Raw genomic sequence first — 27896 nt, 5'->3', positions numbered from 1 at the left:
AAAGCACATTTTAAAAAGCACATTTTCAGTTAGTTTAGTGCTAGGACTATGTAATGTCAAAAAAAAAAGTCAAAGGAAAAAGCTAAACATTGGCTATCCTTTTTGAATATTTTGAAGACAATTTAAGTTTATCCAGCACTGAGTAGACTTACAAACTTGCTTGTCGAACCAGCCCCTATCTGCTGCAGGCAAGTTCCACACTCGCCTTTTTAGAGGTCTTTAATTGGGGGCAGAACATAAGATTTGTTTTTCTTTCTTTTAGGTAGCACCCTATTCATATATATATATATATATATATATATATATATATATATATATATATATATATATATATATATATATATATGGTAATTTTCCGTTCCTCTTGCATCAGTCTAGTTGAATCTACAGTAGCTTGTTATGGCAATTTAAAGGGATATTTCACCCAAAAATTTATAATTACACTCATGCCATCCCAGTTCAATATTTAAGTATTTTTTTACTATAAATTCTCCTCTATGCCAAGTAGTGGCGATATGCACAAAATAATATGAATGTGAAAGTGGACATTTATTGTAAAAAAGGACTTAAATATCGATCTGTTTCTCACCAACACTAATCATATCACTTCTGAAGACATGGATTTAACCACTGGGGTCGTATGGATTAATTTTATGCTGCCTTTATGTGCTTTTTGGACCTTCAAAGTTCTGGACACGAACCAACAGAACAGAAAAATTATTTTAAAATGATGTGTGTTTAGCAGAAGACAGAAAGTCATACACATCTGGGATGGCATGAGGGTGAGCAAATGATGGCAGAATTAAACTACTAAACGACCAATATTGGCTTTTTAATGGTGATGCCGATATCTAGAGGGCGGTATAATGTGGATATACTGTATATCACACAATTTACAGTACTATCATAGTGCAAATAGCCGCTGCCTTTTATATTATTTAGTAAGTGTAAATTGCATCAAAAAGTAAAAAACAAAAATAGTTTTAGATGCTATTTGCACTCTTAATTAAATACTAAAATACAGTATGGGGGCATCACTGCAGTGTGTGAATTATGTTTATTTAGAGTCCCACAGACACCCTACACCAACCCCTACCCCCTAAACCTAACCTAAAAATTACAACAACAACAAAAAAATGCACTTTTATTGAGCATTATATTTACTCAAAATGTCACCCAAAAACTTTACCTTGGTAAAAATAGAAATAAATCTTTAAGAAAACATTTTGTGCATTTTAGGTGGTAGATAGCAGCAGCTTCTGGTTTCGGTTTATTCATACCATTGTTCAAATTAGCAGGGGTGGGGTTGCCCCCTTGGAACCTTTGCAGTCAAACACTGGGCCCCCACCGATTACAACCTCCGTTGCACTGTCCCTGTTGGTGAATTAAATCTTTAAAATATATTCAGACTTTTTGTTTAGACAGTTTATGTTTTATCATTACACAAGACACACAAGTTACAGGGGAATGATGAGGTGAGACAGAGAAAATTAAACGTGCATGCAGTTTAAACATGAACTCAATTTGTCTGTTATTGTGGTAACATGCTGGCACATAAAGCAAAACAAACTGTGATTGGTCATTTACATGTCTTGCTAAATTTATCCACCATACTAGAAAATGTATCAGCCGATGCTGATATTTTAAGAATACCAAATAACGGCCAATTTATCGGTCTGTAGATCGGCTATACAAACTCCATAATAGAGAGAATCAATGTTGTGTTTTGTCTATTTTAATGCTTAAACACATACCTCAGGTCTTTAGAGACTCTGGAGCTCATTTCACCCCCTGTACCTCATCCATTTTTGGAGTTGTGCTACACCTCTTTAGTATTACTCAATAGATCTCTTATAAATAGTGTAGTAAAAAAACAAAAAGAAGCCAAAATTAAATATGTGTTTATATATATATATATATATATATATATATATATATATATATATATATATATATATCAGCCACAACATTAAATCCATCTGCCTAAAATTGTGTAGGTCCCCCTCATGCCACCAAAACTGTTTCGGTGTCTTCTGTCTTCTCACCACAATTGTACAGAGTGGTTATCTGAGTTACAGTAGACTTTGTTAGTTCAAACCAGCCTGGCCATTCTCTGTTGACCTCTCCCATGAACAAGGCATTTCTGTTCACAGAACTGCTGCTCACTGGATGCTTTTTGTTTTTGCAAATTGTATCATATTTTTGTCACTTACTACTTTGCACAAACATGCTTTCCACAGCATCACCATCAGGGAAGGTAAACACACTGGTGCCGATGCAAAAATGTCTGATACGAAATGGCGCTTGTCAGTGAGTCGGCAATATGTGGTTGATCCTAGGGTACTGGAACTCTCGGAAACAACAAGCCGACTTCCCATGTGATCACGTTGTTACAAAATATATTTAAACATTTAAAATGTTTATGGCTATGTCTGGATAATACACATAAATGACATGAATTTGCATTAAGATATCAAGTCATGTTTACTGCCACTTCATTCATACAGTCCAAGTGTTACAAATAGAATGAACAATAGTTTAACACAACTACATATAACACATAGCAAGAAAAGTAATAATGCCAGCTGACCACTGATGCCATAGACAAAATAAGCGTAATAAGAAATAAGCAAAAGGCAAAGAAATACATATGCATTAGACTTAATAGAGATAAGCATAAGTCTTTGATGCAGTAAAGGATATTTTCAGTGTTACAATGGATGGGATTAATATTTTACTTTATTCTACAATTTTTGTATTTTTATCGATTTGTTTCCACATCTGTTTTAATAAGAATCCAAAGTGTAAAATGAGGCATCAATATGTGGGTTAAACGCCAATGTTGCCAAAATGTTCCCACTATCTGCCACTACATATTTAAATAGAACTGAAAATGTGCACACATACATAGTCAGGATTCAAGTATAAATGCCCTGTTGTTTGCAGCATTTGTTAATGCACTATACAATCAAAGGTCACTTAACATCGCTGAAGTGTCCTTAGCAAATGTATATTCAGGCAGGCTGTTCATGGTAGTTGATAAAAATCCTTGAATTAGTAGGCTAACACATCTACATTCATTTGCAAGCATAAACTGTAACATGCATTTTTTGTGATTATCTATAAATGTTCATTTAAATATAAACATTTATAGATAATCACAAAATTAACTTTAATGTATAATTGTACCAATCCAGCTAATTCTTGTGGTTTACGTGATGCTGTTTAAGCAGCTAAAGAACAACAGATTCTGCATTTCAATTTTAACAAATTACTCAAAACATTAGAGGTCTGTTCATGGCAGTTTTGCGGGGTATGTGAAAGACTAGGGTATGTTAAAAAATAAAGTATTTTTTAGCCAAAAATAATGCTAAAAGGAGAATATACTGCCAAGAATATGTGGACATATCACCAACACCCCTACCAAAATTATGCATCTGGTTCCTCCATGTAAAGTGATCATTGTACATTCGAAAAATATGACTGCAAATACGATTTTAAAAGCTTATTGCAGATGGGAAGATTATGAGTGAACAGTCTGATGTATCTTCATAAAATCTGGATAGCCTTGTAAATTACATTAAGAAGAACAGAATAGAATGACACTTATCTCAGTCAATTTTTAATTCTCTTGAAGCTCTTTTGCATGGAACAATTTGGCAACAGGATCTGAAAGGTACTTTGATCTGTGACCACACTATATAACTGTTAAAACCTCTAAAGAGTGGACATAAAATCTTTTTTCTTTAAGTAGATAGATTTACTAAAGGAGAAAAAGTCTGTATAAGTCTGTAAAACAAACATATTACAGTATTGTTCTAAAACTAGATCAAATCCTGAAAAAAAGAAAAGAGCCATGTCTAAGACCCATTAATTCTTCAGGCTATAAGCAATACAATAAATAAACAAAAACAAAAGGATTAAAATAAGTCATTTTTTTAAAGACTAAAAAATATTCCAATAAGAGTTTTGTTTCTTTTTGTGCACTTATGGTCTTAAATTCAGCTAATATACTGTATTATATGTAGTTGGTAATAGTAATAACTTGGGTAGCTGGAGTGACTACAGGAAGTTATTGCTGGAAGACTTTCCTTTGTCTATGTTAAACTGGACACAAGTGTCAGAGGAGTTGAGGATATTCATGGAAACGGTGGGTGTAGCAGACTGTTGAGAGTAGAAAAAGACTGGTTAGATTGTAAGACTGTGTGAGAGAGAGAGAGATATTGGCTATTTGCTGTATGTGAAAGTTAAGAAATTAGTCAGTAGTCACAAACATTTCTCCCATTTTTCATACTTTACTTGATACTTAAAATTTCCCAAAAACTCAAAAATGGCTAATCAAATTTGTTCTGCACAGCGCAATATATCAATTCTGCAACCTTTTCAAAAGGCTTGAAGTCATTTATTTCCAATAGAGAGTCTGCAAGGAGTTAAGACTCTCTATGGCTATGGGATTTTCGGATCCGATTTGAGCTTCGGATATGTTAAAGTATTTTAACTTGTATAACCAGACAGTGAGTGTGTGGCTTTCTGACTGTCTGACAAGACATTATGTATTCCAATCAAAACTATTTGCATGAAGTGACAACTTTTGTGTAACTTTATCCTATAGTCATGCTTCTTTTAGAGAATGGTCGGTTATAAATGTAACTTAAAAAAAGATAATTTACACGGTAAATACACTCACCTAAAGGATTATCAGGAACACCTGTTCAATTTCTCATTAATGCAATTATCTAATCAACCAATCACATGGCAGTTGCTTCAATGCATTTAGGGGTGTGGTCCTGGTCAAGACAATCTCCTGAACTCAAAACTGAATGTCAGAATGGGAAAGAAATGTGATTTAAGCAATTTTGAGCGTGGCATGGTTGTTGGTGCCAGACGGGCCGGTCTGAGTATTTCACAATCTGCTCAGTTACTGGGATTTTCACGCACAACCATTTCTAGGGTTTACAAAGAATGGTGTGAAAAGGGAAAAACATCCAGTATCGCGGCAGTCCTGTGGGCTGAAAATGCCTTGTTGATGCTAGAGGTCAGAGGAGAATGGGCCGACTGATTCAAGCTGATAGAAGAGCAACTTTGCCTGAAATAACCACTCGTTACAACCGAGGTATGCAGCAAAGCATTTGTGAAGCCACAACACGCACAACCTTGAGGCGGATGGGCTACAACAGCAGAAGACCCCAACGGGTACCACTCATCTCCACTACAAATAGGAAAAAGAGGCTACAATTTGCAAGAGCTCACCAAAATTGGACATTTGAAAACTGGAAAAATGGTGCCTGGTCTGATGAGTCTCGATTTCTGTTGAGACATTCAGATGGTAGAGTCAGAATTTGGCGTAAACAGAATGAGAACATGGATCCATCATGCCTTGTTACCACTGTGCAGGCTGGTGGTGGTGGTGTAATGGTGTGGGGGATGTTTTCTTGGCACACTTTAGGCCCCTTAGTGCCAATTGGGCATCGTTTAAATGCCACGGCCTACCTGAGCATTGTTTCTGACCATGTCCATCCCTTTATGGCCACCATGTACCCATCCTCTGATGGCTACTTCCAGCAGGATAATGCACCATGTCACAAAGCTCGAATCATTTCAAATTGGTTTCTTGAACATGACAATGAGTTCACTGTACTAAAATGGCCCCCACAGTCACCAGATCTCAACCCAATTGAGCATCTTTGGGATGTGGTGGAACGGGAGCTTCGTGCCCTGGATGTGCATCCCACAAATCTCCATCAACTGCAAGATGCTATCCTATCAATATGGGCCAACATTTCTAAAGAATGCTTTCAGCACCTTGTTGAATCAATGCCACGTAGAATTAAGGCAGTTCTGAAGGCGAAAGGGGGTCAAACATAGTATTAGTATGGTGTTCCTAATAATCCTTTAGGTAAGTGTATATGACAACAGACATTTCTAATTAAATTTGTGATTAAATTAGTTAATTAATAAATGCTAAGTGTCTTGAATATTCACTGTGAATGTATCATGTATCCATCTGCTCACCAAAACTGGTTCTGAAGCTTAATTTATATATTTGTTATGTCGCTTTAATATGTCTAAAAGGAACACGTCATATAAGAATCTCTCCGATATCATGACTAAATTCAACATTGTTTTATGAAGAAATTAAATGTCTATTTAGACAACCAGGAACAGAAATACCAAAGTTGTCTCCATACGATATAGACATTAAAAAGGTGAATTTAGACTATTTTTGTAATGCTTTATTGGTGCATTAGAAGCAATAACTGTGAAAGACTTTGCAAAAATAATGAGGACTTATTGATTTCAGTCAGGCGGTGTGTGAAAAAAGCTCGGAGGATCATCAGATTATATTCTCTTTACAATACAACCTACTGTATATATTTTTATACACTTTATATACTTTTATTATTGTATGTGTATTCTATATTATGTGTATTCTATATTGTGTGTATTGTATACTGTACATTGTATATTATTATTTGTATATTGTGTTGTGTAAATCTGATGTTTATTGGTATATGTTTTTGGTATATGTCTCGTCACTGTCATGACTGCTATGTTGCTCGGAACTGCACACAAGACTTTCACCCACTCCTGCACTTGTGCATATGGTCGTGTGACAATAAAGTGATTTGATTTGATTTTGATTTGAGTTAAATAATATATATGATGATTTTGTGGGTTGTGGGATAGAAAATATGCATTACCTCAGACATTAGTAGTGGCACAGCAGAAGTCGGTTCATTCATCTTGAACTCTGGCCCAGTAGGAGGGCTGTTCATCATTGGAGTATAGCCCTGAAGACACACACAGCATGAACACTCATGTTCAAATATACACAATCATGCACATGTACATATGGACTAAATTAATTAGTGTGCACATCTAAGTACAAGAAACACTGAAACGATCCTACATACTACAGAATGCTCTGATGAAGTGTTAGATGAATAAGAATGTGTAAAACAGGTTATGATTCATGAAAAACGTTTTTTTTTCTTCTTTTTTATTAAGAAAGACCTTAGGATCATTTATAAGACGTATATAAAAAGATATCTAGCTACACTGAAAAAAAGTTGTTGGTTTAACTTAATTCAATTGTGGACATTGGTCCCACACAATGAAAATTAGTTACTTTGATATAACATTAAAATGCAGGCTCTACTTAAATGCTTTGTGTAGCAAAAACCTAAATTAATTGAGTTAACCTAACTTAAATTTGTTCAAATAACTCTATTGAACCTTTTGTAATGGTAGCCAGCTGGTAAGTAGCTGTGCAGTGTGTAAACCTCACTCCCCTGGCCTCAAGAGGCGCACTAGCGACTGACACTAGAGACTGTAGCCTTTAAGGCTCCCATGCCGGAGATGCCAGTTTGAATCCCGCTCGGAGCGGGTTGAGTAGGACCAGTTACATTTGCAGCTTGTTGCTAGTTAGCAACAAACACATTAGCATATAATATTTATCTTTTTGTACTCGGTGACAAGTATGGACAGTGCTGATGAGAGTTTAAAAATCCACAGTTAGTTATTATACTGATGTTTCCTCAGTAATTGCTTCATGAGAAAAGAAATACAGACTGAATATTTAGTAGTAATGTACTCAAACTCTGGCTTCAGCAATACATTAATGCAACAAATATTATTCACATAGTCCTAACACAATTCGATTAAGTGATGATTGAGTTGAGTTGAGACCAAATGTGAAATAATTGTGCTGCATTAGCTAATTTTAAACAAGTTAATTGATCAAGCAGTAAAAATCATGTTAAGTCAACACCATCCGTTAGAAGTCTGAATACATTTGAACATTTAATATCAATGTGATATAATGTTTTGATGACTGTGTTGAATATCACTTGGAATCTACTCTCAAACATAAATGTACTAATTTGATTTCAAGTGTACTGGTTTAGTATTTTCAATAGAACATTCTTAAGAGGCCTTTCGGGAATACAAAATATACATTTTTCTTAAATAAGAAAATAGTAGTTAAGAAGAATTGAACATACTGTTTTGTGAATCTGACAGCAGGTTAAACTGGAATCTAGCAGGAATCCAGCAAATTGGATTTAACTGCTTTTCTAAAATTCTCATTGGGCAATAGATGGCCACGTCCGAGTGCATTGCACCAAAAGTAAATATTTTCTCAACTTTTTTAATCATGTTCGCAAATTATAATAACTTCTGAAATCAACAGATTCACAGCGTTCTTGATGCAGCATACATTCTAGATGGAATCCTTAAAGTACAAAGTAGTAGTACAAAGACATCTTTTTTTTTCCACCCCTTTTTCTCCCCAATTTGGCATGCCCAATTCCCACTACTTACAGACCACGAGGAGGTTACTCCATGTCACTCTACCCTATCTAACAACAGGGCCAATTTGGTTGCTTAGGAGATCTGGCTGGGTACTCACTCAGCACACCCTTGATTCAAACTTGTGACTCCAGGGGTGGTAGTCAGTGTCAATACTCGCTGAGCTACCCAGGCCCCCACAAAGACATCTTTAATAAAAATAACAAGTAAATGGAAAGATAAACCAACCCGATCTCATAACTTTTTATCTCAATTTGTTATAATAGTACGAAATGGCAAAATGTAAGAAGTGGTGGTGGCATAGTGGGCTAAAGCACAGAACTGGTAAGAAGGTTGCAGGTTAAGATTCCCACAGCCACCACCATTGCTTATGCAAGGCACTTAACTCCAGGTTGCTCTGGGGAGATTGTCCCTGTAATAACTGCACTGTAAGCCACTTTGGATAAAAGTGTCTGCCAAATGCATAAATGTACATGTAAAGGAATTGCACGAGTTGAACTTTTAATCCATAGAGAAAAATAACCAAACCAATAAACAATTTTATAATGATTATTTATTATTACAAAGTTTAACACCTAAACTAAACCATTAAGTCTAACCCCTTACCCAAACCCCATTTTTTCACTGACGTTTCCTTTCTTAAAATTAAGTGTTTGATAGGAGGCTGGCTAAAATGTTATGCCTGTATTGTATCAATTTGAGATTCGGTTTCTTGATTGGCTGGTCTCTATGGGCAGGGACGGATTACCGACCAGGCCAATGGGGCCAGTGCCCAGGGGCCCTTGACTATCAGGGGGCCCTTAACTTCCCGTGGATGCCCTGGGCTTTAAGGCTGCATGATCTAATTTGGTGAGCCACCCCAACCCCCGCTACAAAACAAAACAACTTTTGGTTGGAGGAGGGCCCTTGGAGATAATTGGCCCCAGGGCCTTTTTTCATAATTATCCGGTAAGTCATAATTCATCCCAATCTATGGGAATAAGCCAAATCGTACGCATCTTACTATTTGACCATCATTTTTCACAAATTATTACGAGTTTTCATGAGATGTTGGATAAGCATATAGGATGAAAAGCAAGGAGTGAAGTTTTGGATGTACCACAGGTGCAGATGGATTGTACTGGTTGGGAGGAACATTGTACTGCGGGGGCTGAGCAGGAGGAGCTCCTGGTCCAAAATTAGGTGGATAGACAGGATTCACAGGCACATACTCAGGATTAAAGCCCTTTAAAACATGACAACATGCAACAACAAAAATCTGGTTAAAGATGTGCATAAAGACTCAGCAACTGCTTCTGTGTGGGTGTATATTTGCATATGTTTGAGTTGAGTCTCGGAAGACACAAAACTAGCATCACAACTCTTCACACAAATAAAATATGCACTACTAAACCCTAACTTTAAAAATAAATACATGTCAAGCTAATTTTGGAACTTGTAGCACTTGGAACTGGTGGTACCGTGTCACTTCTAATATTAATGTCTCCTACTGTCTCAAAATTCCACATTTGTTGCTTTGGACAAAAGGTTCTGCTAAAAAATTAATCAAAGTAACTCACAGGGTTGGGAGGAGAAGCAGGTTGTCCATTCCACTGTGGTTGAGGAGGATAATGAATCTGATCTTGGTCTGGAATTGTGGGATATACAGGAGGGTAACCCTAAAGTCAGAAACCCCAAACAATGATTAGTGTAACTGTTACTTACAATATATGCATTAATTAATGTACAGCTACAAAGTTGAGAGTACCAAATTGTCCTCAATCGCCTTCTGCAGCCATTATAAGTTCAAGGCATTGTTGGGCTCTCAAAAAGTCTGAGAGTTTTGAAGAGATCAACTCTAAATGAAACTCAGGACTTGTAAAATCTGGACAAACCAGTAGTCTGTTGCTCAGTCAATGACTAGGTGCATTCATCTATATACAAAGAACTGAGTAGGAGTTGCAAATAGAGTTGCACTAAACTGGGATACAATTTTAATAGTAATGCCTGTACATTGTTATAGAAAAGAAGCATTCACCTTACTTAATGTCCTATTAGTCTGCACCTCTTTTCCAAAGAACGTAAAAAAAAATCTGTTATAGTTTTTGCTGCTGTTTTCAATCTAACAGAGTCCCATGAGATGTATTTTTTTTTACCTGTCCAGGGCCTTCAGGACCTGCAGGATTGGTCACAGTGTTGCTGGAAGGTACAGTCTCAGGTATGGGGCTAAGGCTGTTTGACTGCCCTGTTGAATTAGGTGTTTTACTGTTCCCACATTTACCCTTGCAGATTCTCTTCCTGCAGCAAAAGCAGATTCCAGTAGGAAGCCCAAGCAGCAGCAGAGCTAAAAGACCTTTAGAAGGAGTGAACTCGTGGTGATCTATAAGGAAAAAGAGAATATAAGCAAAGACAGATTAGAAAGAACAACACAAATCGTCGAGAGGGAGAAAGATGAAGACGTGGAGGTTTTCTCGCCACTGACCAGTAAATAATGTTATTTGTAAAACATTTTGAAGAAATGCTTTCCTTACCAACTAGTAGCATCGTTGTGTTTGAGACGACTCTGCCTTTGTGATCGGTGAGTTCGTACCTGCCCAAATCTGACACATTGACATTGAGCACCTGGATTTTTTCGCTGCCTATTTTAAGACGGTTGGCGTAGTCTGGGTCGTTCTTGCCCACAGGTACTCCGCTCTCCACCAAGGTGATTTTTGAATAGTTGCTGTAAAAGCAAAGACTGGCATCACTTTGCTTGATTCCTTCCAAAGGTATAGTGAGAGTTTCACCTACAACACGATTAATGATTTCTCTTTTGGCTGTGAGAGAGATTAAAAGAGAAAAACAAGAAAATAAGATGAAATAATATGGACAGACACAGATATTGTCCAGATGAAGATGGCAACTTGTTCAAAATCACTCACTGTCGACCTTCAGTGTATAGCTGGATATAACTGAACTCCAATAATTGCGCAGGGTGTAGGTTCCTTCATCATCAAATGTAACGTGTTTGATTGTGTAGGTCCAGCCATCATTGGCGCTGTACACTTGACCTTTAGTGGCTTTATACCAGAGAGTAAACAGTTTTTTTTCCCAGATAACTGAATGCTCTGTCTCATCGGCAGAAGTAAATTCCAACTTCTCTGTCCTTTCAGGAAGGTCCAGAGTGAGCTGACGGCCGTGAAATAAATGCCACCGAGATGTGTGTACTGCAGAGACTGACTCTAAGGGAAAAATATTTTTCAAAAAATGCGTTGTTGCTTCTGCCAATCACGCTGTCATGATTCTAAAGATTGTTTAGAATTACAAGACAAATAGAATCATGTCTAGATTGCAAAATCTAATAAAGGAGGGATTATTTTTTGGTCTTTTCTGTCAACACATAACATGATTGTACTTGGCCAGCAATTCTTACAAAGAACTTACAAAAAAAGATCTGAACTTCAGTCTAAAAGTTTTTTGCAGAAGCATATTCAAAAAGGTTATTGGTGTGTGAGAAGAAAATTGTATCTTACCTGCACAAATAGCAGCCACAAGAAGAATCCAAAAACTCTGCATCTATTTGAGAAAAGATGTTTTAAATGTGTTATTGATTGGTTCTTTGGATATTTCTCACATTTTAAAAACATCTAATAAATACAATTTCATTTCAAAATTTCTAAATTGTTTTCTGCTAAATCTGCTAAAAGCTTTGTAGCTTTAAAGACAGGTCTATATTTCACATTTACAGTAGCATACAATTTTATTCAAAGTGTCTGACAAATGAGAAAAACAACAAGTAATTTGTCTTACAAAAGCCAACGATATCTGCAGAACCGCACAGACAAGTTCATACATTAGCTACAGTAGTGCAGCTAAAGCATGAGAAAGAACAGACAAAGGGAAAGAGAGAATCAGGGTGAGGCTAACATTAATGCAAAGTGACGCTAATATGTCTGTCTGTCTATCTATCTATCTGGCCATGATTCTCTAGCAGGGAAAACCTCCCAAATATCCCAACAAACTTAAAAAGTGCACCAGCAAAGCAGCATAATGAGGTGTACAAAAACATGGAAGACCAGTTAGCATGCCAGCAGCAATGTTCTTAATTTAAATGTATTCTTTAATTTATATAAAACATTTGAATATTGCAAAAAAAAAAAAAAAAAAATGCAACTTTAGCAGCATTTCTATCCCAAATTGGAGCAAAAGTGAAATAAAATTGGAAGTTGAAGCCACTGTGGCTTTTATTAATTGTGATGAATTACATGGGGTTTAGAGCATGCAGACAATCTTCATGTTTGCTAGCTTTCAGCAGCAAAAGTCTTATGTCTGGGAGTGAAAACGTGTCAGACAGTTCAGGGAGGTAATAGTAGCCAATCACAGGCTTTATGTCCAGCATTTTAGAATAACCAGAGATATGTTTGAGATGCTATATGCAATGATATTGAAGATATTCTCTGAGTCAACAATGTATTCACATGGCTTGTTGAGGCAAAGTCACTTAACTTTTTTTATGTGCATCTATATACCTATTTAAATTCTATGAGAATATACTGTAAATGTGTTCCAATTGTAGTTTATGTGTATGTAATTTTATCAATTAAAAAGAATATCCACCTCAAGCGATCGTATAAGTTTTTATGCACATTTTGGAGATATTATTCGCATCTTGGTGTTTCCATCCAGCATTTTTATGCAATAAAACGTCTAGGTTACGGATGTAACCTCCATTCCCTGATGGAGGGAACGAGACGTTGTGTCGAAGAAGCGAGACTTGGGGTCTCTCTTGAGCGCCGAATATGCCTCTGATCTATGAAAAAAGGCCAATGGGAATTAGGCAGACAGTATTTGCATACCCCATCCCGGACATACGGGTATATAAGCGGGCAAATACGTCGAGTTCATTCAGGAATTTTCTAAGGAGCCGGAATGGTCCGGCCACTACAGTGGCTCGGCTCAGCAACGTGGCCGGGAGGACACAACGTCTCCTTCCCTCCATCAGGGAACGGAGGTTACATCCATAACCTAGATGTTCCCCGTCTGTCGCTCACTTCGACGTTTTGTCAAAGAAGCGACACTAGGGGTCCAATTCAAATCACGGCATGTGCTGAGCCGTGTACGTGTACTGCTGACACAAGAGCGGGTAGGTATATTTACGTGCAAAGGTGACCAGTTGTGTCAGACTGCACGTACCCTTCCCCAATGCCCCATAAAAGACGTCGGAACCCTTTTGGTTACCCTAAGCAGGGGAACAAGGCGACGCATGCCAATCTGGGAACGGGCCGAGCCTAGCCGGGCCTCTTTTCTCTCTATGTTTCTCGCATAGAGCCAAAGCAGCTGGGGCATTTACACGCATTGTGGGAAGGGGGTCTTACCCAGTTTCCTATTCTTTCAGGGGGAAAAGACCCTGCGGAGACCACACCTGCCCAGGAACGGGGAGGTAAGTGGCGAGATACATCACATGGGTCCCTCAGATCACATGTGGAAAAAATGCCGCAGTGGTAGATCCAGCCTCAAGGAAGGGGAAGCTGCTACTGCACGGCGATCGGAGGGCAGCTGGAACTGCCTAAGGGAGATGCGGGTCCACTCGCAAGGGGACCGTACCACGGAATATACACACAGGAGGAGTCCGCGCAGCAAATTCCTCCGCCGAATTGCGGACCTATAGGGCTAGGGAGGAATCATCCAGGGATCCGAATATATGGAATCTCCAGGGAGAGAAAGCGCACAGTTTTACCTCGACCGAGGGAAAGGGCGCTAGGTGCAAGTGATCCACCCGGTCAGTTTATCAGCGTGTTACAGAGTTCTACAGGCTCGGACCTGAGAAGAGATGGGATGATACTGACTCAACCCTGAGATTGTAAAATCTCGCAAAGGTATTAGGTGTTGCCCAACCCGCTGCTCTACATATGTCTGGGCACGGCTGTGAGCGGCGCAGAGCCCCGAGGAACCAGTCATCCAACCACGATGGCTGTGGGGAGGACAGAGGGATCCAATCCAACCCCATGCCTCAGCCTGGGCATGCTGGTCCGAAGGCAGCAGCCCAGGAGAGTCCTCAGCATCAGACGCCGTGCTCTCTGTTGCAGCGGCGAGCTCATCCACCTCGAGCTCCAGAGGATAGGCAGACTGGCCGTGAGGCGAGCCGCTGTTGCCTTGAGCACGGACAGAGTCAACGAGCATGCCGGGGGGCAGGTGGTCCGAGGGGGCGTACCTGGTGGAGCTGCACCCACTGCCGTACTCTTTTACAAGTCTTTTAAGTTTCTTGCGCTGTCGAAGCGCCCAGGGGCAAACTGCACTGCCGTGCAGAGAAGGAGAATGCCGCTGTAATGTGCCGTCGAATCCAACAGGCAAGCGTCAGAGGAAAACAGGAACAGGTGTGTGACTCGCAGCTGACTGCAACACGACCATCGGCTCCGAAGAAGATTTCTGAATGAACTCAACATATTTGTCGCTTTTATACCCGTATGTCCGGGGCAGGGTATGCAAATACTGTCTGCCTAATTCCCATTGGCCTTTTTTCATAGATCAGAGGCATATTCGGCGCTCAAGAGAGACCCCTAGTATCGCTTCTTCGACACAACGTCGAAGTGAGCGACAGACGGGGAACTAGAATAACAATTTGTAAATGGAAACCCAGCTGTGGGAAGGCCATCTAGCTCTTTTGGAAGACCAGACAAGTCAACTCACTCATCTCAACTGGTAGGCCAACAGATGTTGACATATTGTGGGTTAAACGTTCATGTAATTTACCCGCCTGTGATAATAAAATAGAAATACAAACTAGAAATATATTTATTGATATAATATAACTGACACTAGACAGCGGACAATATAACACCACCCTCGACGGCGGAGAGCGCCACGGATACGGGGTGATTCCCCAGGTCGATAGGGCAGTTGCGTACCATCTATGCACTGGTAGCCCTACCTCCTGGCGTGGCCGCCCCGTACTCCCATCCAAGCCCTGTAGGACAACATCCTCGCTCAACGCGAAGGCCTACAGTGCGGCTGGACGCGCTGCCTCCGCCCTGCATGCGATGGCCCTCCTGCAAGTCCACCAGGCCAAAGCACTCAGAAACATGCACGGGGGTGGACCTGATCCTGATGTGCTGCAGGAACTGCGCTCAGCGACCGACCTCGCCCTGAGAGCGACGAAGGCCACAGCGCAGGCACTCGGACAGGCGATGGCCACCCTAGTGGTCCAGGAACGCCATCTCTGGCTCAATCTGGTCGAGATGCGTGAGGCTGATAAGAACCGCTTCCTGGACGCACCTGTCTCCCAGATTGGCCTATTCGGCGACACCGTCGAGGACTTCGCCCAACAGTTCTCCGCGGTGAAGAAGCAGACGGAGGCCATCAGTCACATCATGCCCCGCCGCAGACCTGCCGCTACGGGCCCCGCCCCATCTGCCCGCCGAGGGCGTCCCCCTGCGAAGAAACCAGCTCCTGCTCCGCCTCAACCCGGGCCCAGCTCTCAGCCCCAGCGTCGAGCACCCCGCAGGCAGCGCACGCCCCTGTCTCACGAACCGCCTCTAGGACCCGGAAGGCTCCCAAGCGTTCCTGAGACAGCCGACCCAGAGCGTCCTTCTTGCTCTCAGGAAGTTCCTCCCGTTAGTTCGGAACAAACACGTCCTCGTGAGATCGGACAGCTCCACGTTGGAGGCGTACATAAATCGCCAAGGCGGGTACGCTCCCGCCACATGTCACAACTCGCCCGCCGTCTCCTCCTATGGAGCCAGCAGCGACTCAAGTCGCTGCGTGCCACTCACATCCCCGGCAAGCTCAACGTCGTAGCGGACGCGCTATCACGACAACGCCTGCCCAGCGGGGAGTGGAGGCTTCACCCCCAGTCGGTCCAGCTGATTTGGGAACGGTTTGGCAAGGCCCAGGTAGACCTGTTCGCCTCCCAGGAAACCTCCCACTGCCCGCTCTGGTACGCCCTAACAGAGGCTCCCCTCGGGACAGATGCGCTGGCACACAGCTGGCCCTCGGGGCTGCGCAAGTACGCATTTCCCCCAGTGAGCCTTCTTGCACCGGTGCTGTGCAAGGTCAGGGAGGACGAGGAGCAAGTCACGCTAGTGGCCCCCTACTGGCCCACTCGGACTTGGTTCTCGGAACTCAGGCTTCTCGCGACAGCTCCTCCCTGGCGAATTCCCCTGAGAAAGGACCTCCTCTCTCAGGGACGGGGCATGCTCTGGCACCCGCGCCCAGACCTCTGGAACCTCCACGTCTGGTCCCTGGATGGGATGCGGAAAAGCTAGCCGGCTTACCGGCAACCGTTGTGAATACAATCAACCAAGCCAGAGCCCCCTCTACCAGGCACCTTTATGCCCTAAAGTGGCGCTTGTTCGCAGATTGGTGTTCTTCCCGAACTGAAGACCCGCAGAGATGCGTGATCAAGTCAGTGCTCCTGTTCCTACAGGAGAGGCTGGACAGGAGGCTGTCCCGGTCCACCCTCAAGGTGTATGTTGCCGCCATTGCCGCCCACCACGATCCTGTAGACGGCAAGTCTTTGGGTAAGCACGACCTGATCCTCAGGTTCCTGAGAGGCGCCGGAGGTTGAATCCCTCCCGGCCAGGCCTAGTTCCCTCCTGGGATCTCTCGGTAGTCTTGGCAGGACTCCAGAGACCTCCCTTCGAGCCGCTTGAATCAATTGGACTCAGGGCCCTCTCTCTTAAGATGGCCCTGCTGATCGCGCTTGCCTCTATCAAGAGGGTCGGCGACCTGCAAGCGTTCTCTGTCAGCGACACTTGCCTGGAGTTCGGTCCGGCGGATACGTCTGTGATCCTAAGACCGCGACCGGGCTATGTGCCCAAGGTTCCTACCACACCATTCCGAGATCAGGTAGTGAACCTGCATGCACTGTCCCGGGAGGAGGCAGACCCAGCCCTTTCATTGCTATGTCCAGTGCGCGCCCTGCGCATTTACCTGGACCGCACACAGCGCACCAGACGCTCTGAGCAGCTCTTTGTCTGCTTTGGGGGACGGCAGAAAGGGAATGCCGTCTCCAAACAGAGGCTCGCCCACTGGGTTGTTGACGCCATCACACTGGCTTATCACACCCAGGCCGTGCCCCTACCCTTGCGGGTCCGAGCTCACTCAACAAGGGGTGCTGCGTCCTCGTGGGCACTGGCCAAGGGCACTTCTCTAGCAGACATCTGTTGAGCCGCGGGTTGGGCAACACCCAACACCTTCGCGAGGTTTTACAACCTCTGTGTTGAGTCGGTTGCGTCTCGTGTTTTGTCAGGTCCGAGCCCGTAGAACTCGGTAACACGTAGACTGACCGGCCGGGTGGATCGCTTGCGCCCAGCGCCCTTTTCCTGACGTCAAGGTTAAGTAGTGCGCCTTTTTTCCCAGGGCGCCCCACTCCGAGTCGGGACCCTGGTCGATTCCTCCCCAGCCCTCCGGGTCCACGGTTCAGCGGAGGAACTCGCCGACCCAAGCTACTGCGGGTACCCTGATAGCTACCCTGTACTGGTATAGGTGCTCCACAGGTAAGGCCTCCTGCACGGACTCCCCCTGTGTGTAATTCCACGGTTCTGTCCCCTTACGAGCGGACCCCCGTGTCTCCCTTAGGCAGTTACAGCTGCCCCGGTCGCCATGCTGTAGCAACTCCCCCCTTTCGAGGCTGGATCTACCACCGCACCATACTTTCCACACGAGCCCTAAGACGGCCGTGTGACGTGTCTACCACTTTTCCTCCCCAAGAAAAAGGGCAGGTGTGGTCTCCGCGAGGGTCTGGGTAAGACCCCTTCCCTATATGCGTGTAAGGGCCCCGGCCGTGATTGCTCTATGCGAGAAACATAGAGAAAAAAGAGGCCCAGCCAGGCTGGCCCGTTCCCATGTTGGCAAACATCGCATTGTTCCCCTCCCAGGGTAACTAGAAGGATTCCGATGTTCTTATGGGGCATTGGGGAAGGGTACGTGCAGCCAGGTACAGACGATGCGCGGCACTGGATGAAATCCCTGCCCGCCTCTGTATCGGCGGTTCACATACACGGTTCAGCGCATGGCAAGATTGGAATGGGTCCCCTAGTGTCGCTTCTCCGACACAACGTGGAGAGAGCGACAGAAGGGGAACGTTTGGTTACGTATGTAACCTCTGTTCCCCGAGGGAGGGAACGACACGTTGTGTCTTTCCTCCGCCATGTCGCTGAACCGAGCCACTGTTGTGGCCGGACCATTTCCGGCTCCTCAGAAAAATCCTGAATGAACTCCCGTATTTGCGCCGCTTAAATACCCGTATGTCCGGGGGCGGGACATGCAAATACTGGCTGCCAACTCTCATTGGCCTTTTTTCATAGATCAGAGGTGGATATCGGCGCTCAAGAGAGACCCCTAGTGTCGCTTCTCCGACACAACGTGTCGTTCCCTCACTCGGGGAACGGAGGTTACATAGGTAACCAAACGTTTTCATTTGGTGAATAATTGGGCAATAAATATCAATACCGATATATAGGTGCATCCCTCATATCTCTTGTTTGTTATTCCCTCATCCGGTGTCATATTTCCAGTATCCCTATTATTCTCTCTGGATCTTTGGCCCTCCAATACCAACAAACCTCTCACTGGTTAGTGCAGTATCTATACATAAAGCCTTCCATATAATCAAATTATCTGTCCGAATTGATGTTACCGGCAAGTGAGATTTAAGATGACTTTTCTTTTCTATCACACAGACGGGGCAGATAACAACGCTGTTGTATTTGTCAAACGAGAGGAGCAAGCCTGCTCCTGAAGGAGTTGAATGATCCAAAAATGCATCATCTATTTAGAATTTTTTTTAAGATGTATTGGTGACTATATGACTGTGGATGCTTCTCATAAAAAAAACAATTTCATGTTACCAGAACCAAGTCATTCTGCTCTCAATGGGCCTTATTCATTAAACTTTCATAAATATGTAAAATAGTAAATTGTGAGTAAATTTTGTGTAAATTTAACATTCCCGAAACTTTCCTCCAGATTAACAAATGCTGCATACACCCCAGATCTTTTAGTTAAACGTGTATATGTTAGTGAATTCCATACACTGGTAAATATGGTGTGCATGCTCATTAATAATTACAATAATCCACAGTGAAAACGCCATATAAGGAAGGCATCAGACTTGCCAGTAAATGAGAACAGGAAGCTTTTAATATCCATGCAAAACAGTATTTAAAGTATTATTTTTTTTTAAGTGAAGTGCATTCACAAAATAACATATTGATTTAGCAAAGACACTGGTGTGTCTGGTCTCAAAGAAAGTCAGGAACTAACTGTAACACTGCATGTTCTTGCTGTCATCTGAAATTCTTTTGTGAATGAATGAAAGTCAAGAAAAATTATTTGAAATGAAGCTTGAGTGTAAGAAAAATGTACCAGTTCAGGAGCTTCACCACCATTAACTTTATTTCAGTCATGCCAACTCTCTGAAGATTTCGCATGTTAAAGTGGATATAACATATTGATTGGATATTAGTCTTGGCTGACTAGATCTGCTATGCTGCTGCTGCTGCATAAGCATGTGGACATGCTGCTGCACAATTCGAAAAACACAAGACATGCTGCATTAAGCCTGTATGACATGCTGCAGCACAATTAGACATAAATAAAATCTCCATGTAGCAGACCTAGACAGGTGTAGCTGGTGAGGGGGAGGGTTTCAGAGAAAACTCTTGCAGTGTGCTGCAGTGAAACCAGCTCACTTGCCAATTTAAATGTTAGGCAAAGAGAGTACAAAAGTGGATTGGCTACCCAATTACACGTCAAAGGACCTGTCAGCTTACACACATGTGAGTCGACTGGCTTGACAAACACTGGCAGCCAAAAGTTTGGAATAATGTACAGATTTTGCTGTTTTGGAAGGACATTGATACTTTAATTCACCAAAGTGGCATTCAGTTGATCATAAAGTACAGTCAGGACATTACTGATGTAAAAAAAAACAGCACCATCACTATTTGAAAAAAGTAATTTTTTATCAAATCTAGACGACAGGCCTCATTTCCAGCAGCCATCACTCCAACATCTTATCCTTGAATAGTCATGTACATTAATAATTTGGTACTAGAAAATCACTTGCCATTATATCAAACACAGTTGAAAGCTATTTATTTATTTTTTTCGTTAAATTAAGCTTAACATTGTCTTTTGCTTTGTGCTGATTGGCTAACAGATCACAAGTTCAAAGAACCTATCAGCTTGCACCATTCTCAGTTTAATGACTGAACTTTGTCATTTGACACAGTTAAGCGCATCGCGAGCATCGGGCAAATCATGATGGTTACAGTGATATACTTGCATCCGTAAGCAGGGCCGGATTCAGCCAGCCCCACTAGGGGGTGCAGGTAGAATATCAGGGGGGGCAAGTCATTTAACGGAACATTTAAATTTGACAAATATAGTGATTTGATTTATATTGTGATATATATCGATATGGCCAGAAATGAAAAAATATATTGTGAAATGAAAAAATCCTATATCGCCCAGCTCTAATCTATCAGCTCCTTTGATCCATTTGATTTGTCTTATAGGTTTTATGTTGGATGCCCTTCCTGACACTACCCTCTGCATTTACCCGGGCTTGGGACCGGCACAAATAGGACAATGGCTTGTGCCCTGTTGAGGCTGCATTTATCTTTTTTTTAATTTTTTTTAATTTTTTTTATCTGTCTGTCTGTCTGTCTGTTTGTCTTCCTGTCTGTCTTGTCTGTCTGTCTGTCCTTTCGTTTTTTATTTCAATCTTTTTTATTTATTTTTTGGGTTTTTTTTGTTTTCATTTCTTTAGCTCTGTACACAGCATGGCTTATATCAGTCATTACAGCGTCAGTCGTCTGCTTTTCTGTGCAAAAGTCCTAACAAATGCGTCCATATCTAGACCTGTTGTTATAGCCTTCTCGTGAGCCAGAATAACTAAATTTCTTTTTCTCTCATGTAGCATAGTGTGGCGGAAGGGGGTAAGAACACGAGACAAAGTGGAGAAAGAGCTCTCGCATGATGCAGATGATATTCCAATCACAAGTGAGGTCACATACATGCGATGGAGCTGAGGAAAGGCATTCTTATACCTGTGTAGATATGTGCAAATGGTGGAGAGGTCTACAAACTCTACGTTCTCATCATCATTAGTCTTTTTGAATTCTTTTTCCAACATTATTTTTGCGACAAGAATCTCATTGGAAAGTTTGTCACTGTCACTTTTTGCCATTTTTTGCAGAGGACTTAACATGGCAACATCCAGAAAAGAGGGAGATTGTGGTTGAAGGCAATTAACTGCTTTCATGAGATCCAGATTGCTTTTGGAGAATCTTGTCTCCATCTCTACAATGGCGATGTCCAAAATGTTGAGAAGAGCTCTCTTCAGAGCCTGGTTAGGAGTCATGGAGTCTTCTGCATGGCCTACAGTGGACGTAACAACGCTACCTACGAGCAGTGAGCTCATTGTTCTTTTCTTTTAGCAGCTGGTGCAGGCATGCTGGTTAATGTCTCACTCTCCTCATCTCTCATCTGCTTCAGAGCCTGCAGAGATGCACTGACTACTTCTGAAGCACAGCACAGGTCAACAGAATGAGCCTGCAGCATAGCATTTGCAGACTTCAAGGAACCCAGAACTTTGAGGAGGAATTTTCCTATTTCAAAGAAATGATGCCTCCTTAACATCATCAACAGCCCTGATGCCTCTGTACAGATATCAACAGCAGTGGCTCTGTCCTCTGTAACCTCTGACAGGATACTCAGAATAGCATCCTGATTCTCCACAAGACACTTGGTCACATCATGGTGGCTTGTCCACCTGATCTCCAACAGTCGTTTAAGGGAGGGAACATTATAGTTCTGTGACACATAATGACGGTGAAAAAAAGAGTGCAGTGATCCTGATAGATCAAAAAAGATTTTTGCACACGGCTCTCCTTGCATTGCATGGACCACAGCCAAGTGCAGCTGGTGGTTATAGCAGTGGATATAAGGAATATCCTTCCCTACCTTCTTTTGCAATAAGGCCTGAACCCCACCCCTGACCCCACTCATGACAGAAGCTCCATCATAGCACTGACTGATAATTTCAGCTGCACTATAGCCTGAGTCAGAAAGATGCTCAAGAATTTGTGTGGTAATAAATTCAGCATTTAACTGACTGAGGTCAAGCAGGCCAATCAGGTGTTCCTCTGGAATGCCTTTACAGACAAATCTAACCATGATTGACAGATTCTCCACATTACATTTGTCCCTCATTCCGTCACTTTTGATGCAAAACCCAGCATAATCTGCTTTGTCATAATTACCTTTTATCTGATTTAATACCATTTTGGCCAGTGTTTCAATAATTTCATTTTGTATGTTGTGAGAGGTGTATTTTGCATTTGGTGGGATGTGTTTGTTAATTTCATTAAATTTGGGGTCCTTTGCCAGTGTGTAGTCAACCATTTTTAAGAACAGTCCTGCAGAGAAATCATCATCATTTGAACTTTCCACACTGCCACGAAGTGGAAGTTCATTTACTGCTAGGAACTGAACTACTTCTCCAATTGTTTTAATATAATACCTATTTTTTTTCCATTTGTGTGGGCCCTATTAAATTACAAATGGTCTCCCCTGTGGCCTCTCTTTGGGACATTTCAGACCAGGCTTTTTAATTTTTTATGTGGCATTGACTTGATGCGTGCTTTGAGAATCCCTTGTCCTTTTCCAATGCAGTTTTCCAATTAGTAAATCCTTGTTTTGTGAAAACCAAATCCCTATCATTGTTCCCCCCCAATTTCTGACACGGGAAACAAAAGCATGCATCAAGCTTTGCTGAATATTCGAGCCATGGTCTCCCACGATACCAACCTGGGCAGAATGAGCGGGAGCTCTTGCCAAAATTACGTTTGGGGAAAACCAGAGCTATGGGTTGTGACGGTGCTTCAGTGTTTAAGCCTATGTTGTATTCATCCGCAACAGCCACAGATGGGCTGGGAACGACGGGGGATTCGGTCTCTGCTGCAGCTAATGCCCTAGCAGCCTCGTTGCTGCTGCCAGTGCTAGCTTTAGCAACCAGAAATCGGCGCATCACTCGGTGCAAATTACAAGAGAAATCGATAGAGAGATATGGAGGGAATGAGAACACGCTTACAGAAAGAGTAACCAAATAATTTCAGTGACTGACGGCGAAGGAAACTCAAAACAGGGGCTGAGCTCAGCTGACGACAGTGTGTCTGCCTGCTCCGCTCTGCAGTGACTGACTGAGACGTGAAGCTCAGCAGGTTCACCACAAGCCGGTGAAGCGGCCACGCCCTCCCTATGCATCTACCAATCAGTAGCTACTTTGAATGAGGGATAGAGAGCAGAGAGCGCTCACTCTGACCATTTTTCTTGAAATATTTTTTAAATTTGGGATCTTTGCATGCCATCACGTTTGGGGGGGCAGTCACGGCATTTGGGGGGCATTGCCCCTCCTTGCCCATGCCTATATCCGGCCCCGTCCGTAAGTATCTTCAGAGAAATTAACAGAATGCCTGAATAAGATCTTTGAACAAAACACTGTAAGCTAATAAAGATTTCCAAGCTATTACAATGCAGGCCTTTTCTATTTGTTTATTTATAGATATCAGCATTAACATAGACCATGCGCTATCAACTGAACGCGATATAGCCTATACTGAATTAGTGAAACTGAAATGATAGAGCTCATATCAAATGAAGAAATGCTCAGTCATGTTAGAGGGTATTCATTTTTTAGAGAAACTCAAACACAAACTGCGTCTTCCCACATACTTTTCACCCCACGTCATGCACTTGTTATGTTATGTTAAATTTACGATTTGAAGTTGGGAACAAATTATACTTTTATTTAGTTGTTTTTAATTAAGTATATGTTTTTTAAAAAGAAACAACAAACCACTTACTTTTAATAATTTACGTTATTTATTAAGGTGCCATTTAGTAGGCCAAAATGACTGATAAATGTGGAACACAAGAAATTTGTCATACAAAATATCTGCAGTATTGCACTGTTCAAAGTTCAAAGAGTAGCTATAGTAGTACAGATAAAGCAGGAGAAAGGACGGATCAAGAAAAATATATTTATTTATCTATGAATGACTTCTATGAATTCTTTCAAGAAACAGGTCGAGGCTAACCTTTGCCAATAAAGGTGATCAAAACTCAAGTACAATATGGAAGGATATTAAGCATCTTTTAAAACCATGAAACTTTTGGGTAACTTTTATAATTATTGATAATTAACAGATTTAGTAGAGCTTCAAGTCCACTTCCAAGTGGTTTCACTTGAAGCATTTATTAGTAAATAATTTGTTATATGTTGGCTTTCATTCATAAATCACTTGTTGTTTAATATTTGAGGTTGTAGTATTTTGTGTGTGTGTGTGTGCACGCGTGTGGGTGGTTTATGTGGACATTTTTTGAAGATTACAAACTGGTAAATACAAGGGTATTATGTTATAAATGTGGTTTATGAGGACATTTCTAGTATCCCCATAAATCAAATCGCTTAAAAAACATACTAAACAATCTTTTTTTTTTTTAATGTAAAAATGCAGAACGTTTTTGGTGAGGGTTAGGTTAAGTGTTAGGGGATATAATCTATAGTTCGTACAGTATAAAATTAATATGTCTATGGTTAGCTCCCTAAAAACACCCAGAATGCACCGTAAAAACAGGGAGAATCATTGCTCACTACTGGAGTATCGCAAACCGCACTTTTCTGCACTTTTTGACGCCATTTTGTAAGTGTAAGTAGTGCCAGTAGTATGTTTACACTGAAAATGCAATAAAAAGAAGTGTACTACGAGTATGCACTTACGCGCTTGTGGCTTGCTGTATGTAGCGAAAGGGGCAGTTACCTGGCCGGTTCCTGGTCTGTCAAACAATTGTTAACAATGGAGAATATGGCAAATAGCAAAACTTAAGTGAAGACAGCACCTTACAAATGAGAGTTGAATGTTTTACCATCACCCCACGCTGTGTGAAGATATAAGTGTTAAACTGAGTGGCAACACATCACATGCGTTTGAAATGTCACTTCCATCAGCTGTTAAACAGGGAATGCTTTGGGGTAGTAAAAAACTGAAAAGTGTTCAATTGGGATGATACTACACTTTGAAAATGTATACACTACATGGCTAAGTTTAGCCTATAGTGTATTCTGTAAGTAGTGTATAGGGTATAGTGCGTCATTTGGTATGATACTACACTTTGAAAATTCATGCACAACATCGAGGAGCTCTAAAATATCGCACTATATGGCTGAGTGTATTATGTAAGTGCAAAGTGTGTCATTTGGGACGAAAGCAAGTGTAAATAAAAGCCTTATTTTCTCTTTAAAATAGATGTTGTTTGAAATAGGCATGAAAGAGAAACAATGTTTTAAATATAATTTTTTTAGTCTTTAATCTATCTTAGAACAATAATTCGCTATACGTTTTAATATCAGCGATGTTATTGATTAGCTGCTAAAACGCGCGAGCTCGTAATCGTGTCGCGGATAATTGAGTCAAGAGTATCCAAACGCTTGAACAGAAACAAACTGCAAAGAACTGAACAGACAAATAATCTCATTCATGTTTCCATTTACAAAATGTGCTTTGAATAGCCAGCGCAAAGCTTCCATTATTTTCGCAAATTTGAGAAAAGATATAAAACAGTAGTGTACTCACAATTTCATCCATGTAGTAGATCCGTTGTTTATTTGTATTTAATCGAAATCAGAGTTGAAATACAACGTTGTGTGGATAGGTGTGTCCTCGGAGAGGTCCTGGTGGTCTAGTATGGCAAGCCGAATTCACTTTTATTCATCTACAGCAGCGTTTCTCAACGGGGGCGGTACCGCCCCCTAGGGGGCGTTTGGACAGTGTTGGGGGGCGGTGAGAACGAGGCAGCAGAGAGGGGGCGCTCAGGCACAAATGGGGGCGTTACTCAGAGGTACTCAACAGGCGGCCTGCGCAAAAATCTTTTCAGCTCTTCTCCTTAGCCTATGTCTTCGTCTTGCTCGGATTACTGCTGCCACTTCACCAGGAGGATATGCCAGGAGAGCCGCTTCCTAAGTTACACATGCTTTTAATAGGCGGAGAATTTTCAGCGCAAAATAGAGGCGCTTTCACCGGCTTTTTCTGTACATAACGCGGAATACATAATTAGGCGCAGTTTACGCTTCCCCTCCCATCTATTTATGTGACACTCCCACTTTCCCCTTGTCCATCCCATGAATGCATATGCATGACACGAAAGCGCATTTTGCCATTTTAAATTGCGACAGGCAATCTGCGCTTTCATCTCGGTAGCGTCCCGTTCAGTACATACCTCGCCATGGTTTTATGCGCACTTTGCGAAACAAATCACGCCTGAAGTGGGCGCAAAAGCGTTAGTACATCTGGCCCTGAGAATTTTAATTGTAATGTGATGATCGGGTGCGGATATCTAATCGGAGAAAATCATTGGTGATGGTGAGTTTGTTTTTAACAGCTGATTCGGGTGACGTTAGAGCTGATCCGCGCATCTCTACTCTGCAATGTGTAATTGGCCGATGGGAATAATAAAGTCATAATAATATAAATATTGATTTTATATTATTTGTCTTTTGCAGTTATTCACCTAGTATATTAATATTAACTTAAGTTCTCTCCCTCGTGTCCCGCAAAATCAGGTCTGCTGACCTGCAACAGAGCAATAGCCAGGTGGTCACCCTACGTTACTCACTGTTATTCATCACAACGTTTAAGCCTCTGACAACTCATACAATGTTCATTTGAATGTAAATAAAATTATGTCTGTGCAAATTAATGAATTCATATTTAAATGTTGCTAATAACCCACTCGGCTAGTTACCGCAAATGATCTCCATAGCAACGCCTAAAACAAATGCCGCAGCTGTCAGAGTGGTAGAAATGACCGTTTGTAGGCTATTCAAATTTGAAGCCTAGTATATATTGCCTAATTGAGTGCGCGAACGACCGCTGCTTTTTCATTGGCCATTTAGGTTAGTTACGTTATTGTTCACGTGATTGGTTCATCTTAAAAAAAATTTGTGTGAGCCTGAATTTGTTTGAATTTCTAAATACATTTGAAATACCTTTCAAACAATCCATGTGTTTTTGCATTTTTTTCCAAACACAATATTACTCAACTTGAGGCTTTTACATGTAGTTTAAATACAATAAGAAACTTCTGTTTCAGTTTTTTGTTTTTTTTACCAAAAACTCAGGCTTCAGGTATCAGTGTTGCAATTGTTTGGCTGTAATAGTATTTCTGAAGTGTTTTTTTTTTTTTAGGGGGCGTTAAGAGGATCATGAAGAGGTCAGGGGCGTTTGTTCAAAAAAGGTTGAGAACCACTGATCTACAGGATATGAATTGTTGATAAACAATTCAGTTTTCACTAGTTAGAATTCTAATTCTTGTGATCAAGAATGTCATTTTCACTAGTGGAAATGGCAAATGTTTATATCATATTAAAATTTGAATTCTTAAAATAAAAATATATAAAATGACGTCATCACTCGCAAAAATTACATTCTTGATGTCAAAATTTGCTGCGACCCTGTACACAGGATAAGCGGTTGACAATGGATGGATGGATGGATGTCAAAATCTGGATTTCAACTAGTAAAAAACATGTTTTTTTATATCTATAATTGAATTTTCACTAATAA

General features: G+C 41.5%; 1 protein-coding gene across 1 annotated transcript; it reads right to left on the bottom strand.

Moving 5' to 3' along the window:
* Positions 1–1426: 1426 nt before the first annotated feature.
* Positions 1427–26030, bottom strand: wu:fc21g02 (uncharacterized). The gene is made up of 9 exons (XM_052127306.1): positions 25908–26030; positions 11802–11844; positions 11211–11510; positions 10821–11105; positions 10446–10669; positions 9870–9968; positions 9410–9535; positions 6702–6791; positions 1427–4164 (listed from the first exon to the last, which is right to left on the bottom strand). The coding sequence occupies exons 1-9, from the start codon at positions 25917–25919 to the stop codon at positions 4063–4065; spliced, it is 1281 nt and encodes a 426-aa protein (XP_051983266.1). The 5' UTR covers positions 25920–26030; the 3' UTR covers positions 1427–4062.
* Between the last annotated feature and the right edge of the window lie 1866 nt (positions 26031–27896).

This window comes from Xyrauchen texanus, chromosome 5 (genome assembly GCF_025860055.1).
Source record: "Xyrauchen texanus isolate HMW12.3.18 chromosome 5, RBS_HiC_50CHRs, whole genome shotgun sequence".
In the NCBI taxonomy this organism is placed as follows: domain Eukaryota; kingdom Metazoa; phylum Chordata; class Actinopteri; order Cypriniformes; family Catostomidae; genus Xyrauchen; species Xyrauchen texanus.
The sequence above is the reverse complement of the archived record's forward strand: the minus strand, read 5'-3'. Positions and strand labels throughout refer to the sequence as shown.

Coding starts and splice junctions, on each gene's coding strand:
- wu:fc21g02 (XM_052127306.1), bottom strand. Junction 10,670..10,820: donor CACAACGATGCTACTAGTTG/GTAAGGAAAGCA, acceptor TTTTCCTTATAG/ATCACCACGAGTTCACTCCT. Junction 4,165..6,701: donor TGCCACTACTAATGTCTGAG/GTAATGCATATT, acceptor TACTCTCAACAG/TCTGCTACACCCACCGTTTC.